This window comes from Psammomys obesus, unplaced genomic scaffold, assembly GCF_907164565.1.
Source record: "Psammomys obesus unplaced genomic scaffold, mPsaObe1.curated_primary_1811, whole genome shotgun sequence".
Classification (NCBI taxonomy): domain Eukaryota; kingdom Metazoa; phylum Chordata; class Mammalia; order Rodentia; family Muridae; genus Psammomys; species Psammomys obesus.
The window spans coordinates 7,170,688-7,188,495 of NW_026591816.1; the positions used below are offsets into that span (position 1 = coordinate 7,170,688).

The 17,808-nt window shown below is 49.9% G+C and overlaps 1 protein-coding gene across 1 annotated transcript in view; it reads right to left on the reverse strand.

Annotated features, from left to right (window-relative positions):
• Positions 1-1,277: 1,277 nt before the first annotated feature.
• The window catches only part of Kif5a (kinesin family member 5A), a 36,913-nt gene continuing 20,382 nt past the window's right edge, over positions 1,278-17,808 (reverse strand). Inside the window, exons 11-29 of the mRNA XM_055612040.1 lie at positions 17,443-17,591; positions 16,676-16,851; positions 14,739-14,807; positions 13,781-13,987; positions 13,380-13,526; positions 12,060-12,248; positions 11,662-11,779; positions 11,282-11,346; positions 11,073-11,182; positions 10,408-10,509; positions 9,824-9,884; positions 9,557-9,628; positions 9,323-9,427; positions 6,820-7,036; positions 6,462-6,615; positions 6,109-6,188; positions 5,633-5,660; positions 5,192-5,302; positions 1,278-3,772 (exon numbers count right to left, since the gene is read on the reverse strand). Of these exons, the coding sequence (XP_055468015.1) occupies positions 5,224-5,302; positions 5,633-5,660; positions 6,109-6,188; positions 6,462-6,615; positions 6,820-7,036; positions 9,323-9,427; positions 9,557-9,628; positions 9,824-9,884; positions 10,408-10,509; positions 11,073-11,182; positions 11,282-11,346; positions 11,662-11,779; positions 12,060-12,248; positions 13,380-13,526; positions 13,781-13,987; positions 14,739-14,807; positions 16,676-16,851; positions 17,443-17,591 (2,128 nt within the window). The 3' untranslated portion in view covers positions 1,278-3,772; positions 5,192-5,223. The remainder of the gene's footprint in view (positions 3,773-5,191; positions 5,303-5,632; positions 5,661-6,108; positions 6,189-6,461; positions 6,616-6,819; positions 7,037-9,322; positions 9,428-9,556; positions 9,629-9,823; positions 9,885-10,407; positions 10,510-11,072; positions 11,183-11,281; positions 11,347-11,661; positions 11,780-12,059; positions 12,249-13,379; positions 13,527-13,780; positions 13,988-14,738; positions 14,808-16,675; positions 16,852-17,442; positions 17,592-17,808) is intronic.

Sequence of the window (17,808 nt, forward strand, 5' to 3'; positions counted from 1 at the left end):
TGTAAGCCTCACCTGCACTCCTGAAGTAACTCCAATAAACACATTGGTTTGACAAGTCAGACACTGGTGGTCTTCCTACTTTGGTCCGTCATCGGTTCCTTATTTGGGACAAGGATCTTAAACTGCAGAGTTGAGCTGTCAGTGTAAGCTAGAGACATACCGGAGGGGGAAGGACCTGATGGACAGACTCTGATGGTCTGGGTGAGGACATGAAGAGAACAGGATGCAAGTTCTGTTAAAGTTTGAAAACAACCTAGACATCCATCAGTAGTGAGATGGTTGAACATATATTTCTATCCATTTTAGCAACTTAGATAGATATATGTTGATATAAAAAGATCTCCAGAATATATTGTCAAGGGGGAAAATGTCCACATATTCTAGAAATATGTAGAAAAAAACATCAAGGATATAAACATATATAATATATATTCAGATACATACTTACATAAATACCTGCAAGGATATATGTGTGTGTGTGTGTGTGTATTTATGTACATATATGTGTAATATGTCTATATTAACTCCTAAATTTGAGATAAGGGAGGTTGGAGAGGAAAGATTTTCAACTGGACATGGTGGCATCTCAACCCTTGGCAGGAGGGTGGGGAGTTAGTTCAAGGACAGATTCTGATAGTGAATTTGAGGCCAGTAGGCTATATGAGACCTTGTCTCAATAAATAAAGTGTCTGAGTTACTTTTTTATTGCTCTAACAAAACACATGACCAAGGCAACTTGTAAAAAAACAAACAAACAAACAAACAAAACCCATTTAATTTGGGGCTTATGTTGCAGAGGGTTGGAGTCCATGACCATCGTGGTGGGGAGTGTGGCAGCCTGCAGGGAGCCATGGTGCTTGAGCAGTAGCTGAGCGTTCACATCAGATCCACAGGCATGAGGCAGAGAGAGCTAAGGGAATGCTGTGGTTTTGAACCTAAAGCTGACCCCAAAATCACACCTCCTCCCATACTTCCTAATCCTTCCCAAACAACTATTCAGACAAATACGCCCATCAGGCCCATCCATTCTCATTCAAACCAGACCGTGGTCAGTGTGATGGGTCAGCATTTGCTGCTCTGGTAGAGGACTGGGACCAGTTCTCAGCACCCACATCATGGCTTCCAGCCATCTGTAACTCCAGTTCCTGAGGATCTGCAGCCCTATTCCAGCCTCCTGAAGGCACCAGGCACATGCATGGTGCACATATATGTGCAGGCAAAACACTTATAAACATAAAAACAACAACAAAAACTTTAAAAAATAAAAAGCAACAACAGTCATTAATGAATTTATTTTATTTTAAAGGTATCTGTGTCCACTAAGTAAATACACACTGGGATTTGTGCAGTGTCTTCCACGCTGGCATGCAACATTTTGGCAGAAGTGAGTGGGCAGGCCAGGTGGCCTTTGTGGTGACCTGGCTCTCTGAAAGGGACAAAGTGAATGTAAGGAGGGAGGGCGTACTGAGAACCTTCTGGCAAAGGGGCTGCTTCTCGTTAGTATGAGCAACTGGCATTGTTCCTTACATCTTGCTGAAGAGAAGGCTGCCCACTCTGTCACCCTCTCTTCGCCTGCTCGGCTGTATACCATTTGGTGGCAAGGTCACACAACCTCCCTCAGACTCTCAGGTGTTCTGCTGGCATGAGGCCACAGGCAGGACACTGTCTTCCTCTTTCACCCACTAGTCTGAGGCAGCATGACTCATCTGTCCCCACAACCTTCCTTTTGAGTTGTGGTTTTAGGGAAACCAGAATGCACCCATCTTGCAAATAAGTGTTTCCCAGGCTCTTAGGACTGTTCCGGGGCCCTTCAACTAATTAAGCATTTTCCACTTGGGGGAAAAGGTATAAGAAGAAAGAAATTATAAACTTCCCAGCTCTGAACTGCTTTATCATTTCAGTTGTTTCTTGGTTTTTGCAGTTCCAGTGATAGACCGGACCCTCAGACTTGTCACATTAAAGTGTCCAAGACAAGCATGGTACCACTGAGCCACAATCAAAGCCCTATGTCATCCTACACAAGATTTATTTTAAAAAGTGTTTGGGAAATTGCCACTTTGGATTTCTCCCACACCACTCTCCTACTGTCTGCATCTCCATCATTCCTTAACAGGTAAAAAGAGCTGAGGCTTTCCCTTGAAGGGGTCACAGTCACTCCAGCCCATGTTCACCAGCTGTCATCCAGTGTTCCTAGACCTATAAGGATCTGGGCGGCTGGCTGCCCTGCTATTGGACGGTGCTGGTCTCCCATCTAGGTAAGACCAGGTATATCTAGATTCTGTATTTCTTGGCTTGTGTTGAGTTAGCCTTCACCCCTGTAGTTACCTGGAAAATCACCTCAGCAGATGCGTGGAAAGGCCCATGTCAACTAAAGCAATATCCTCTTGATTGCAGGAGAGGAGAGGACCTGGGCTGAGGACGGCTGTGGGAAGAGCATTAGGCTCAAGCAAGCACTTTGCCTCTAACTTCTCAGAAGACTTGGCCTATCCCTTTGTTACTTTGTTTTGTTTTGAGACAGAGTTTCTTCTCGCTATAGCTCAAGGTGTCCTGAACTGCGTAGGCTAACCTCAAATCTAGCAATTTTCCTACATCAGCTTTCTGGGAGCAACATCCGAAAGTGTGAGCCTCCACACCCAGCTTTGGCTTTTGCAGTGCTGGGGATCAAAACCAAAGCCTTTTCCTGCGCTAAGGAGGCTGCCTGCTCCTCCACCCCTGCCTTTAAAATGCACTTGGAACCAGATGGAGATTGCATAAGGAACTCAATCTGGGAAGAAGGTAGACTGGGAAAGGCCAGACTCCAGCATTTAGACACAGCTATTATGCCAATGAACTGGAAGCCCCAAACCAGAGCCAGAGGTGGGAAGCACATGCAGCCCAATGTGGGAGGAGGAGCAAGTCTGAGGCTTCAAAGGGCACTGTGGTAGGAAAGCATAAGGTTGCCCAGCCTGTTCCCTCCCCACACCCAGGGAAGCAGCCACTCTGACTCCGCAGCTATCGGCACAGACAGATGGACAGCCATTCCTCAGAGGTCTGCCTTCTCAACTTCTTAGAATATTTCTAAAACTAACTCTAAGTTCTGGTTGTGATGTCTGGAGTACAAAGTATCAAAAGAGACCTGGGCCAGAAAGGGAAACAGCCCCTTAGCAGTCCCTGCTCTCAGACTGAGGAAGAACGGAGCAAAAGGCAGAGACTCCACAGGACAAAAGTAAACCCCTGCAGTGTCGTGACACAGGTGAGGGGCTACAGGAGCAGGTAAGTTAGCAGCCCTGCCACTGGGTCCTCCTCTGTACTCTGTAAAGAGGGGTTCTGTTTCTCTCTTTTCGTAGATGCTAAAACATTCTTCTGCTTAAGGCTTTGTATATACACTGTTTGTGTGTGTGCACGCATGCACATGTGTTTGTTGAGAGAGAAGGATTGCAGCTCCTAGCTCCCATCTTTCCTATATCATCTTGTGACCTCCACGCAGTGACTAACATCACTCAGAGTAAGAAACGAGTGTATGGAAGAAAGAAGAGACATTTCCCACCTCCCTAATGCCGAACGAGGAGGGGAGACTAGGCTTAAAAACTGCTAAAATACATCATCAGATATAGAGTAGGACGGAGAGAGGGGAGATGTAGCAGCGACTTCAGATATATAGATACAGAGTACAAAGAGATACGCAGTAAGAGGAGACATCAAAGAGTCCAACAGCACGGGCGGGGAGGGAGTTAGTGAGAGACCACAGGCTTTGCAGCATGCTGAGAGAAGACGCCTCAGGCCCTCTCAGAAACTGGGGAAGAAAGAGAAAGAAGGTGTGAGGAGGCAGCCTGCAGCCCATCTCTGCAGGAACAGAAGGCATGAGCACACTCTGCTTCACAGTTCTGCTCCTTTAATACCAACAAGACAGGCCCGGCCCACCCCAAGTCCTCCCGGCAATCCTCTTCCCCTTCCCAGCTTCTCCTTCTCATGCTTTTCTGCCTGGACCACTCCCCCAGGAAGGCCTGAGAGGGATATGGCCTAGTGCAGCCCAGCAAGAGCCTGGGCCTTTTTCTCTTGACTCTGGTCAGTGAGGGAGCTAACGCAGACAACAAAATATGTCCATTGTTTATCTGGGGTCTAAAGCAACCACGACAAGAAGCCTGGTGACACCAGGGACAAGGAAGGGGCCCCTGATGCTTCAGGGGATTTGGCAAGAGGGAGGGGTTGAAGCTGGAGGGGTTGGGAATGGGAAAGGCAGCTGGTTTCCGTCTTCAATGAACGGTGAAGATCGTAGTCACTAGCTGGAGGCACCAAGAGTCATAGAGCATAGCATATGCACAGACAGGAATTGTATACAAGAATAAAGCAGACATCACTTTAAGTGAGGCAGCGTAAACATCTCCAAGTAGCTAAGATGATTTTAGGGTAAACGCAGAGGCAAGATGGGATGCTCTCCCAAGCTCCCTGTAACTAAGGTCTGTGACCTGTGTCGCTGGAGATACATACAGACCTTGCCATTTTTTTTAAATGTAATACACTGACCCCTAGTGGTAGAAGTCAGTACTGTAGTTACCGCCAGTACCTAAGGGAAAGCTTGGGGCCGTGGGAGGTGAGGGTTGAATATATAGCATGATTTGGGTTTTTACCCAGTGATTTTGTTTGTTTCTGATACAGGGTCTCACTAACCCAGGACTCTTGAACTCATGATCCCCCAGCCTCCATGTGGGTGCTGGGATCACCACACCCAGCTGAGCAGGAGTTGAAAGATTTCAAGTGGTTTAAGAAGAAAAGGGGTGAGGTGGGGAGAGGGCTCAGTCATAAAGTGTTTACTGCAGAGGTGAGGACTATGTTCAGATCCCAAGCACCTACACAAAAGCCAGTCTGTTACCCCAGAACTGGGGATCAGAAACTCCGGCTGGGGGTGGGGTGGACTGGCCAGCCAGTCTACCCAGAACAGCAAGCTCCAGGTCCAGTGAGGCATCTTATATCAAAAAATAAGGTAAGGAGCAATAAAGGAAGAGACACCCAACCTTTGCCTCTGAATGTGAGCTCACATCACTCACACACACACACACACACACACACACACACACACACACACACACGCACCCATACAGGAATACACACACACCCATGCATGTACGCATGCACAAATGCACACAAACAGGAGAAGAGGCCATGGCCAGATAGGAGGAGACTGGGGCCAGGCAGGAAAGTTGCCCGCAGCTACCTGAAAGTGCAGAACATAGCCAGGAATGAGAGTTAGCTGGCTGCTGTCTCTTGGTGGAGGGGGAAAAGCTTGGCCTGGTCCTCAGCTTCATAGCCGCACGGCAGATCACTCCTGGAGGAAGAGACACACTGTGGTCAGCTCCATTCCTGCCATGGTCAGTGCTCTGAGAGTGCATCGAGGGGCAAGGAAGACACATGCTTCAAAGGAAAACTCAAAGCCTTGCGGGGTCAGAAAGTCCCCAAAGGAGGAGAGAAAGAATCAGGCATCCACGGCATTCTCCCCAGGTGACATAACTGGGGCAGGGAGGGGCTGAACCGGGAGTGCCTGGATCTAACTGACTACATGAAGTGACCACAGTGGCCCTCATCTCCTCCTCCTCCCCCTTCCAGAGCTCCAGGGAGAGAAGAGTTTGAGAACCCAGGGTGAGTAGCATCTGAGTACCTGTTATCGTTGATGTCTGTCGCATTTCCTGAAGGGATGGCCATTGAGAACACAGGGTTAGAATGAGGCTGATGTGAGAACAGTCTTCACAAACCCTTCCCACTCTAACACCTCTAAGGAATTGGTAAACCAAGGCACTGTATCCTCACCTACCCAAAGGTACACCTTTATTTTGTAGTAAGTCTCCAAGCGCTCACTGAGAAGGGAAGGGGTAGGAGCAGCCAACTACTGAAGTGGCTTTTGGCAGAGATCAAGCCTGAGGCTCAGACAGTGGGCTATGTGGACCCCCCCAACTTCCCCGTACCAGGGCCGGAAGGCAGGGCAGCGAGCACACTAGGCCAGTGCTCTGCCAGTGAACTCGACCATGACATTATCTTTGTATTTGATACCCTGGCACAGGAAAGAGGTTGCTAGTGCTTGCGTAAACAGCCCCCATCTTCCCTGGGAATCCTGTTGGCAGAATCTTTGTCACTCACCATTGTCCATGTTGGCCTTCTGGTAGGAAGCCAAGGAGCCACCAGATGTGGCCCCATTGCTGGCACAGGAGTTAGCAAAGCTGGAAGGAACAGAACAGAGACAGCCTCTGGAACCCACCATCTACTATTCTGAGAACCCATCGTCCCCCAGCCATTCATCTTCCCATCCCTGGAAGAGGAGCCCAGAGAGAAAGCCCATCTAACCACAGCGCAGAAGGGTGAGAGAGGGTTAGAAACCATGTGACTTACGAAGAGAATTAAATTTGCATAAACAAGAGCTGACACCACCCTATTCCTCCTAGGGGCCCAGATGGCCTCCAGCTGGACCTCCAGCCACACCCATGGTCACTCACTACATATCTGAGGTGGAGCTTGGTGCAGCCTGTAAGTGCAGGCTCTGGTAGTTCTGGAAGAGGTTGTTAGTGTAACTGATACACTCGGGGCTCCGGGTGCCATAGGGGTTCGTGGGTGAGGAGGCTGGGTAGTGGCCAGGCCTCACAGGTTTAGCTATGAAAGAGAAGAAACAACTGTGAGAAAGCCACTGGTTACCCCGAGTTTCCCTGGCCCCCAAGATCGATCCCAGCAAATGACCTCCACATCCTTTGGTGGAAAGGCAGGACCTAACAGCAAGCATTGAGTTGCTTGGCTTTTAGGGACTGGCTAAATTTGCTCGAGGTGCTGGTATGGTCTCGCCTACCAACATCCACTCACCAATCTGGGCAGAATGGCCCCGCCTGCCGGAGCTCTTGTACCGCACGGCTTCCTTGATACGGTCCACCTCCTGCTGGTACCGACGCTTGTCCTTCATGGCGCCCTCCTTGGCCTCCTTCAGTGCGCCCTCCAGGGCCTTAACTCTCTCAGCCGTAGCCCTAAGTCGTTTTTCCAACTTAGGAAGCTCACAACGCAGATCTGCATTGTCACGTACCAGCTGTGGAGTGGGCCAAACAGAAGAAGACAGAAAAGCCAGTGACCCAAGACAGGGTGACCAGTGGACAATGGGGGGGGGGGGGAATAAAGAGAGAGAATAGAGGAAAATCATTTCCTTGAGAGGCCTTGTCCCTCCCTCTCTCTGTCTCCCTACATCATTTTCTAAGCAGTGAAACCTGCCAATCCCACTATGGCCCAGAGTTCTTGATAGGGCCCAGCTCAGGTTCCATCTACCTGGGCATACCCTTCCAATGTATGTCAAACTAGCAGCTCCAGGTGCCCAGTGGGGAGGAGATGGCTTATGTGAGCACGTGGGCATGCAGTGATCAGGACACTAGGAGCACATGACAGTCAGGGCAGACATGGGCTGACAGGATTGCGGGTGAGTGCAATGCAGAGCAAGAGTAGACGCTGGAATAGGGAGCTCCCCACCACACGGCCACACACACACACCAAGCCTCACAGGAAGGAAAGAAAATATTTGCGATAGCACAAACATTTGTGCTCATTACCTTCACCAAGGACCTCCTGGACTATCTTCCCCAACCCCATTAAACCAAGCTAGAGTGTAACAGCAACCACTCTGCAGCCAGAAAAGGCCGAGGGGTCATTTTGTAGGGGCCACAATGATGGGGCGCTTGAAACTACAAGTGCTTTGGGGCCGGAAGGGAGGGAGGCTGGGGAAGTCAAGCAGGTCAGCACAGCAGAGGACACGGTGGGGAAAGGGCCTGAGCTAGAGCCTGCTGCGCAGCCTCAGTGGATTTAGGGTCATCAAATGTTGCTGCACTGCACTTTAGCTTAACTGGTGGCCATGCTGAGGTTTTATAACCCTGTTTCCTTCACAGAGTTGTGTCTGCTGGAGAGGGTGTCTTATTTATCCTGTCTGTCTTTAGGGGAGCAGGTTTTGGAGTTTGGGACTTAGAGCAGAAGTATAGGCTTTGAGGAAGGGGGGGAAAGGAGACGCTTAAAAAAAAAAACAAACAAGAAAGAAGAAACAAACAAAGAAAGGAAGACAGGGTCTTGCTAAGTGGCCCAGGCTGGCCTAGAATTCACAATTTAGCCTTAGCTGCCCTCAAACTCTAGTTTCTCAGGTGCTGGGATCAGAGGCCTGTTGCCACCATGCCTGGCCCCAGTTTGATATGGACTGGGGTTGAACCTAGGGCTCTGCTCAACCTCGATGGTATTTTTTCAACCAGGAACATTGCTAGTCACCACCACTGCCGCCTTCTTTAAGATTTCTTGTCACCCAACTTTTCTGTTAAGGTGTTACACCTTTTCATAATAAGACAAGGAAGGAAAGATAAGAGTTAAGCCCTCAGCAGGTCCAAAGGACACAACACTGGCAGGTTATGGTGAGTCTCGAACTTGGGAAATTTCCAAGAGGACACACTGAGTCTTCACTATAGAGAGGACATCGGGCTGGGAGGAGAAGGTGAGCCTGGCTAGTGAGAGGGAGGAGTCCAGATGGAATCTAAGGGTAGACTTGAGAGGCAGGGGATGGAATTTTGATTGGGGCTTATTTTGTGAATCAGAGAGACTGCTGCCAGACTACTGAGTGCACTGGCCCCTTGGTGGGGACGAGGACACTGCTGCCGTGGACACACCAAGCATTTCCTGTCCTTATTTCTCTAGACTGCCCTTTCGCCCAACCAGCCCACACCTCTGAGATCCAGGCTTCCACCCACAGAGCAGCAGCAAGAGGGGACAGAGAGGCAGCAACTCAGTTTAGGAGTTCTGAATGACCCCACTAGGGGCGGGGTGGGTCACGTGAGAGACATCATTTAATTGCCTGCATATCTGCCCCAGATAGACACATGAAGGTTTTTTTGCTAAGAAGCCTGATTCCCTTGCTTTTCTTATATCCCTATTTGAAGTCTGGAACTATTATACCCTGACCCTGACCCCCATATAGGGCTTGAGAGCGATACACCCAGGCCTGATGCAGGCTATGGAAGCCTGCTGCAGAGCCACCTCCTAGTCTTCTTCCGTTGCTCTATCCTATGCCTCTACATCCTCCATACATTTCAACCTCTTCCTCCAAGGCAGGGCTGGGGACTTCCACTTTAAGCAAAGATAGGCTGAGAAAACTTTTGAGAAGGGAAAACAGGTTCACAGCAAAGATCAGTGCACACATGGGGCCAGATAAGATACCAAGAAGGCACTAGTGAAGTAAAAAGAGAAGGCTATGGACAGCATGCAACTCACTCTTCCCAAATCCAAGGGGTCTTTGAGGACCTGGCTGTCACGAGCGCCTGGCCTGCAGTGCCCCCGTCCTCTGAATGCTCACCTGTTTGTGAACCTTTGTAAGCTGTTCCAGGTTGTTCTCAAGAAAGGAGATCTTCTGCTTTTGGGAATGAATCCCCCCACTGTCCTCGGGCTCCATTTCTGCACTCTGGTTACATGCAAGGGAGAAAAGGTGCGGCTGTCCCACAGCCAGACTGACCCCACAGGGGACAACAGGCCGGAGAACCCTGAGAAGGGAGGACGGGACGGCTTGGTTGGACTTGAGGATGGCACTTACTTTCTTGACTCGAGTCGTGACGTCTTGAACGAACAGCTTGCGAAGGTTGTGGAGGGTCTGGAGTTCCCGGGCCTGCAAAGAATAATGCAAAACTGGGGCATGCGGACACCAGGACTACCTTCCCTCCAGAATCACCGAAACCTGCAGTCACTGGACAACAAATAGTCCATGGGTCTCTCACAGTGAAAGGACAGGAGGATAGAGTAGAAAGGTAAGGAGGGCGGGAGCCTTCTCCCACTCTGTTAACTTGGCACAGGAACCACTCACAACTGTCTCCTCCAGCCCCTTGAGGTCCTGCTTGGACTGCTCATGTCGCTCATACAGAAATCTGTAGCAAGAAAAATAAGGAGAGAGTGGGATACGAAAGACCCCTCAGGATGCCCTTCTCCCACCATCTTTACTTTACCATCATTTATTATACAAATTACTCGTGTTTGCAATGCAACAACCGAAAAGGAACCCTTAAAAGAGTTCAGAGGAAGTTTTATGAAGTTCTGTTATTTACAGTTAGAACTAGTAGGTGTCTATCCTTGCCAACTCTTTTTTTCTATGTCTATACAAAGTCTCTTGGGATCAAACCAATTATACCACTCCAAAACCTTATTTTCATACTTAATAGCCCTGGATGTCCTGGAACTTACTCTGTGGACAAGGCTGGCCTCACCCACAGAGATCCACCTGCCTCTGGCTCAGGAGTGCTGGGATTTAAGGCGTGCACCACCATGCCTAGCCTGGCTGTCATTTCTGCTGCTAATTACTTCCCACCTCTTCATGCCTGCTTCCTGCAAATATCCTCAAGGGGCTGTGCTATGCATCACAGCTCTGAGCCTGTGGGTGAATGCATCACTCACGTCAGCTCCTGGAGTTTGGCGCTTTTCTCATGCTCTTCATTCTTCAACCTCTCGTAATCAGCTTGAAGCTTCTCCAGCTCTAACTGAAGTTTCTGGTTCAGGCTAGGGAGGGTTGGGACATTGGACAGATAAACAGATGCTAAAGGGAGAAAAGGAAGCCCTGCCCTTCCCTTACACAGTGAGACCCGATACACCTGCTTTCAGATTATCAGGGATAAACACCGACTGCCATTTTCATGGCAGCATGGGACCCTGAGGACTCCAATTTTAAGTCTCAAGGAGCATATTAATTCTGACTTCTTGTGCCCATTTTTTTTTTTTTAATGTGTATGGATGTTTTGTCTGCATGTATGTCTGCGCTCCCTGTGTTCCTGGTACCTGATGGGGCCAGAAAAGGGTCTTAGATCCCCTGGGACTAGAGTTACAGACGGTTGTGAACCACTCTGTGGGTGCTGGGGATCAAACCCAGGTCCTCTGGAAGAGCAGCCAGTGCTCCCAACCACTGAGGCATCTCTCCAGCCCTTTCTGTGTCTCCTAAAATTGGGCCTCAAAGTGTGTCATTGTTGAGGAAATGACCTTGGACATTAAAGATCCAGAAGGGTCACTAAAGTGGCCACAGCAAAACGAGAGGACTGGACAGACCCTGGAGCCCTCTAGTCCCTTACTCTTTCAGCTCATCAATGGTCTTCTGTTTCTCATTGATCTCATCTCGGAGGCGGGCCAGCTGCCGGTGATGGGCCTCACGGTGATTCTCCATCTGTACTTCCAGGGCCTTCTGCAAACAGCCCGACCCTGTGCTCAGAGCCAGACTTCCAGGCACAGTGGGCACAGCCCCCGCCCTGCCCAGCACCCACCTCACACCTTCCCCACATACCTTCACCTCCTCTGCATCCTGTGCATCTGGCTCCTTGTCCTTCAGAGCCACTTCGTGCACAGTTTCTAAGGGAAAGAGAGAAAGACAGCTTCCATGACACCAGTGAGCTCCAGGTCACAGGGGAAGGGTGCATAGGGACGTTCTGGGTTGGGACAGTCCAGTTTGACACATCAGGGATGGAGGACAACAGAGGACTATGACCTGGGTGAAACCCAGGCTAGATGTCGAGTTGCCCACGACCTGACACAGGACTCAAGCTGATGCCAAGTGATGCCAAGTGAAGCATCAGGTCATTTTTTTCCAATGTGTATGACTTTCCTTCCCCATCTCTCTGGGACCTCGACCCAAGAATGACTAGGCCAGGTCTAAGCAGGCCTCACCCTGTGCCTGAAGCTTGGCTAGTTCATCACTCAGGGAGTCATAGGACTCTTCCAGGTGCCGTTTCTTCAGCTCCACACTCTGCATGTACTCTGTAAGCGAGCGGATCTTGGCCTCGTGCTGGTAAAGAGAGGCATAAAGAAGTAAAGAGTACAAAGGATCTAGCACTGTTAACTGCAGCTATCCTCCCGTACCTTCCCCTCCTCCTGCTGCACTTTCATAGGCCAGGGGCTGTTCTTATGGAGACTCTTCCTCTACATGTCTTTGGCCTGGGTTCTCCCAACTATCACTTGGCTCTTTAGGCCTTGATCTCTATTGACCCAAGCCACTGACCCAGAGGTGGGTGTTGAGAGCTTATCTGTAGCCACAGAGTAGCCTGTCTACACCCTCAAATGCTCACCTGAGAGATGAGCAGCTGGCAAGATGACAGCTCCCTCCCAGTCACCTCCATCTTTCTGTGACACTCCACCTGGAGGCCCTCCAGCTGTCGACACCGCTTCACCACAGACTTAACCTCTGACTTGATCTTGCTGATGTAGAGCCGGGCCACAGTGAACTCCTCTTCGATGGCCCCGCTGATCTCCACTGGCTGAGTGTGGGTGGAGGAGGAACAGCTGCTTCTCTGAGGCAGAAAGCCAGCACCTACATCCGTCACCCTCCACCCAACAGACTCTCCCCTCCACAGGTACCCAAGGAAGTTGGGAACTCCTCAGCGCCTTTTAGCAGCTTGGGCTAATGGCCTCATTGTCACAAGCTAGAGTCATCTGAGAGGAGGGAACCTCAATTGAAAAATGTCTCCATAGGGTAGGGCTGTAGGACATTTTCTCAAGTAGTGATCAGTGCAGGAGGGCCCAGCCCACGGTAGGAGGTGCCAGCTCTGGGCTGGTGATCCTAGGTGCTATAAGAAAGCAGGCTGAGCAAGCCAGGAAGTAGCACCCCTCCATAGTCTCCATACCAACTCCTGCTTCCAGGATGTCACCAGGTTTGAGTCCCTGCCTTGGCTTCCCTCAGTGAACTGTGGCTAAACAGACCTTTCCTCCCCAAGTTGCTTTTGTTCCTGGTGTTTCCTCACAGCAATAGTGACCCTAACTCAGAAACAGCTCCTTTTAACTAACATTTCACGTCAAAGCCTCTGTTTACGTTCAGATGTCGGATTTTGACAGTCCTCCCCTTCCGTGCTAGTCTCAAACCCCGGGCTTAAGTGCTTTGCCTGTCAACCTCCCAAAAACAGCAAAGACTGTGCATACCTCTGGACCCAGCTGGGCTTTCTTTTGTAGCTAAACTGGTTCTGCTTGATAGTTCTAATAGGTCATCTTCTTATGCACAGATTTGCATGTCATTCCCACCCTGTGTCACGTCTAGACCCTGCCACGAATCTCTGTAGCCATATGTGAACCCTTTAGAATATGTCTTCTCACTTGTACCTACAAACTCTAACTGTTTTTATGTGTCTAATCTGAGGCATGGTCCCTTTTTTTGTTACCCTAAAAAAACAAAACAAAAAAACTAGATATTGCTATGTAGCCCAGGCTGGCCTAGAACTTTTGTTTTTCCTGTCTCGGTCTCCCAAATGCAGGGATCACAGATGAGTGACACTACATCTGGCTCTTGGAGGGGATGTTCTCAGTACACCAAAAGGATGGACTGTCCCATCATGCACCTCTCCCTGGTGCCCAGAGCAAGAATGACCTGAACAACATGGCTGCCTCTTCCCACTCACCAGCTTAATCTCTCCGTTGCCCACGATGACACTGAATTCACTCAGGTCCTTCATCAGCCCATTCAGTACCTCAGCGATCCGTTTCCGCTGGTGTCCACTGACCTCCTGGAGCCGCTGTAGCTCAGACTCCAAGGACAGCATAGTGGCCTAGGGACAGCCCCTAAGGTCATTACCATTGCCAGCCTCCTGCTCCCCTTCCCAGCTTGAGCAGAGTCTCTCATGCCATGCAAGACCCTGAGGGCTGCTACGGATAGAATACAGACCGCACAGAAGCTTCTGGAAGAGAGAAGGGCACATTGCAGAGGCAGGCGAGGGCGGGTGTCTCAACACACTGACTATCAGTGCAGAGGGCACAGCAGTGGCGGGAAGCAGAGGTGTGTCGGGAGCCTCAGGACACTTACCACTTTCTGGGACAGCTCATCCACCAGGAGCTGGTTCTGTTGGCTCTTCTCCTCCACCTCCTGGGACTTCTGGTCGTAGTTCACTGCCAGCTCCTCCAGGGCCTGCAGCACTTCCTTCACCTCATCCTTTGCAGCATCGTTCTCTGACTGTAGGTGGCTCAGCTCCCGCTGGACCTTCTCATTGTCTCCCCGAGTGGACACTAGCAGCTTCAAGAAAGAGGCGGGGCATGCAAGACGGCATATGCTCTCAGTGATGGCCTCTTTGGTGATCATTATGTGAGCTAAGTTTCCAAAACCCGTGGCACACACTCCAAGTACAGGTCAAGGGGAGTGAGGACCAGGCTTCATTAGCCAGGATGGAAACCAGACACCATCATTTGGACTTTCAGAACAACCTGGCTGGTCACTATGTGGTTGCAAACAGGCCTGAGTTCATTAGTTTATTTCTGAGACAGGTTTTCTCTGTGTGGCCTTGACTGTCCTGAAACTTGCTTTGTAGACCAGGCTGGCCTTGAACTCACAGATCCCCTGCCTCTCCCTCCTGAGTGCCGGGACCAAAGGTATGTACCACCATGCCCAGCTTAGCCTGAGCTCTTGATATTCTCGACTCAACCTAAGTGAAGTCTCCATATTGCATGATGTTCATGAGTCACTAGCCACTAAGTAGGATGCCCATTCTTCATGTACTTCTGTTTGTTTTTAGATAAAGTTTCATGTATCCAAAGCATTGTAGCCAAGAATGGCCTTGACCTTCCATCCTGACTGTGGCTGTGCACCAGGCTACAGGTGTGTACAACTGGGTTATGCTCTGCTGGAGAGGGCATGCCAGCCAGGTTCACACTCTACCGGTACAGCTCTACCCTCAGCTGCTCCCACTCTGGGTTAAAGAAGCGATTTTGGATTTGCAGTGATGGCGACAAAGCCCTTCCTCTGGTCCCTCGCTCTGCCCACTGGTTACCTCTTCCTGGTCCAACATCTGCTGCTTCAGCTTCTCAATGAGTTGGCTCTGCTGGTTGATCTCATCGTCCTGTTGGAGGCAAGAGGGGATGCTGAGGGCCCACTTGTCCCATTTAGGGAGAAGCCAGAGCCCTCCAAAATCTGACTGCTGCTTCAAGCTGAAAAGCACACAATACCAAAAGGAAGCCCTTCCCCTGGCTTCCTGCCAAGGCTGCAACACTTTCTCAATTTAGGACAGTCTTGACACTACACAGTAAAAGTCTACACATCCATATCCTTTAGCCTAAAACTTTTACATTAGCACCCCAGTTTAGCCTAAATAATTTAAAAGCAAAAAAAAAAAAAAACAAATTAAAAACTGGGGGTGATCTGAAACAGAGTCTAATGTAGCTAAGGCTCGTTGGTCTTGAACTCACTATACAGCTGCAAATGACCTTGAACTCTTGATCCCCAGGCTCAACCTAGTAAATGTTAGGATTATAGGCACGTGCCACCTTGACCAGGATCTCTGTGTATGTGTGTGCGGAGACAGGGTCTTATCATGTAGCCCAGGTTGGCCTCAGATTCCCAGTCTTCCTGCCTCAGCCTTCTAGGTGCTGGGATTATAGGCAGGAGTAGCACACCTGCCTCAAAAGCGTGCGTGCACACACATACACATACATATCATATGTATCTTACTTTTTAAATATTTTGTTTTGTTATTTCATGTGTATGGATGTTTATTCTGCTGTAAGTCTGTGTACCATGTGTGTGTGTCTGCTGCCTGCAGCGCCAGAAGAGGGCATCCGATCTCCTAAAACTGGAGTTACAGATGGCTGGGAGCTGCCATGTGGGTGCTGGGGGTTGAACCCAGCCAGTGCTCTGAACCATTGAATCATCTCTCCAGCCTCAAAAGCAAATGCTTTTCATGGCAACCAAATACGTTTGATAAATGGACTCCCAGACATCTGCTTAAAAGATTCGTTTTTTCCCATACACGGTGTCCAGGCTGGCCTCAAACTTCCCACAGAGCCGAGGACTATCCTGAACTTCTGACAGTGCTGTCTCCATGTGAGGACTGGGGTTACAGGCGTGTGCCACGTGGGGTTACGTGTCAGTACTTCGTCATGCTGGGGCTGACCCTACAAGCTTTCTGCGTGCCAGGCAGTTGCTCTCACAGCTGAGCTACATCCTTGGCTCCAAACAGACATGTCTATGAGGCACTATTAACGAAGTGAAAATCTACTTGTAATATAATGGTAACTGAAAAATCTGGAGTCAGTCAGGGTGGCCACACTGGTAACCCCACACCGAGGAGGCTAAGGCAGGAGCATCAAGAATTTGAGGCTCACCTAAAACATAAATTCATCTACAAGAGAGAAATATCAGATGCAAATTACTGCAACCATCTGCCTCAGTTGCATGATACACAAAGAACAGTGAAATATTAACACTGTTGACTCTAGACGAGATGACCTACATCTCTCATGTTCTTCTATTTTTTTAAAGATTTATTTATTTATGCATATGAACACTCTATTTGCAGGCCATAAGAGGGCACCATATATCACCATACATGGCTGTGAGCCACCATGTGGTGGTTTGGAACTGAACTCAGAACCTCTGGAAGAGCAGTCGGTACTCTTTAACCACTGAGCCATCCCTCCAGTCCAGATTCTTCTAGTTTTAAAACCTACTTTCCACATCGCAAGGGTTGCACAGAGCAACTTTATAAAGAATTACAGTGTGCATGTGTCTGTGTGGTGTGTGGATGTGCATGCCATGGTGCTTGTAGGACTCAGAAGACAATGTGCAGGAGTCACACCTCTCCTTCCACCACGGGCGGTGCACACGGTCAGGCTTGGCGGGAAGCAGTCGTGGCTGGTTCTAAGCAGTGTCACCAGACACTAGCTAGCTTTTGTAACCTCTGCCTTCAGCACCCTGCCCAGTTGCCTTCACCTTGTCATCAAGCTGCTTGTAGAGACGGCGGATCTCTTCCTCATACTTCTGCCTCTCTTCAGGTGCGATGCGGACCACAATGGATGAGTTGTCATTCACTGGGGTCTCCTCAAGGAGCTCGGCTCCCAGAGCTGAGTCTTCTCCTGCCAGGCGCTCAGTCTCAGGCACATTCTCCCCTGAGAGTGGGACAGAAGGAGAGAAGAGACAGTATATCAACTAATATATCAATATATTAGTATTATCAACCCAACAATATCCGCGTCACCTATGAGACAAACCTCTAGATGTGTACTACGAGGGGTTTCCAGACTGAGTTAGTTCAAGTGAGCAGACCACCTTAAATGTGAGCAGCACTAGACAGATCCACCTTAAACGTGGGCAGCACCGGTAGACCGCCCTTAAAGGGGGCAGCACCATTCTCTGGGCTGGTGCCCTGACTGAATGAAAAGGAGCACACAGTGGGGCAGCAGCTCTCAGCTTCCTGAGTGCAGTGTGAGCAGCTGCCTCGGGGTCCTGCCACCGCCTTCCCTGCGCCCTCAGACGGTGAGCCAGAGCAGCCGCTTTCTGCCTTACTGCTAGGTGTCGTGCCACAGCAAAGACACATGGCCACAGACGAGAAGGGAGAGCTGCATGCGCGAGCTCGTCTACCCCGACTCCTCAGAGCCGGGCTCCCCCAGCCCTTGGGCTCCCTCACAGCCTTGCTTCCTAGACAGTGCTGGCCTTAGGCACTCCCGGACAGGGCTCACTCCCACGGGACCCCCTCTAACCATTGCGCCACCGGCTCAGCTCGGCCTCCAGCTTCGCAATTGTCTCCTTCTGGGTCTTAGTCTTCTCCTTCTCCTTCTCATACTTCTTCTTCCATTGCTCAGCAGTCAGCTCCAGATTCACAGAGGCCGTGTTCTTAATGGTCTTCGCCCTGAGTGAAGAGGACAGACTGAGGTCAGTCCTTGGTGATACTGTGTGCGTGTAGGTGTGCCTGTGCATGTGTGTCCATGCATATGTGTGTAGTGTGCATATGAACAAGTGTGTGTATGTATGTGTGCGTGTGTGTGTGCATGGCCATGTGTGTGAGTGTGTATGTATGTGTGCGTGTGTGTGTGCATGGCCATGTGTGTGAGTGTGTATGTATGTGT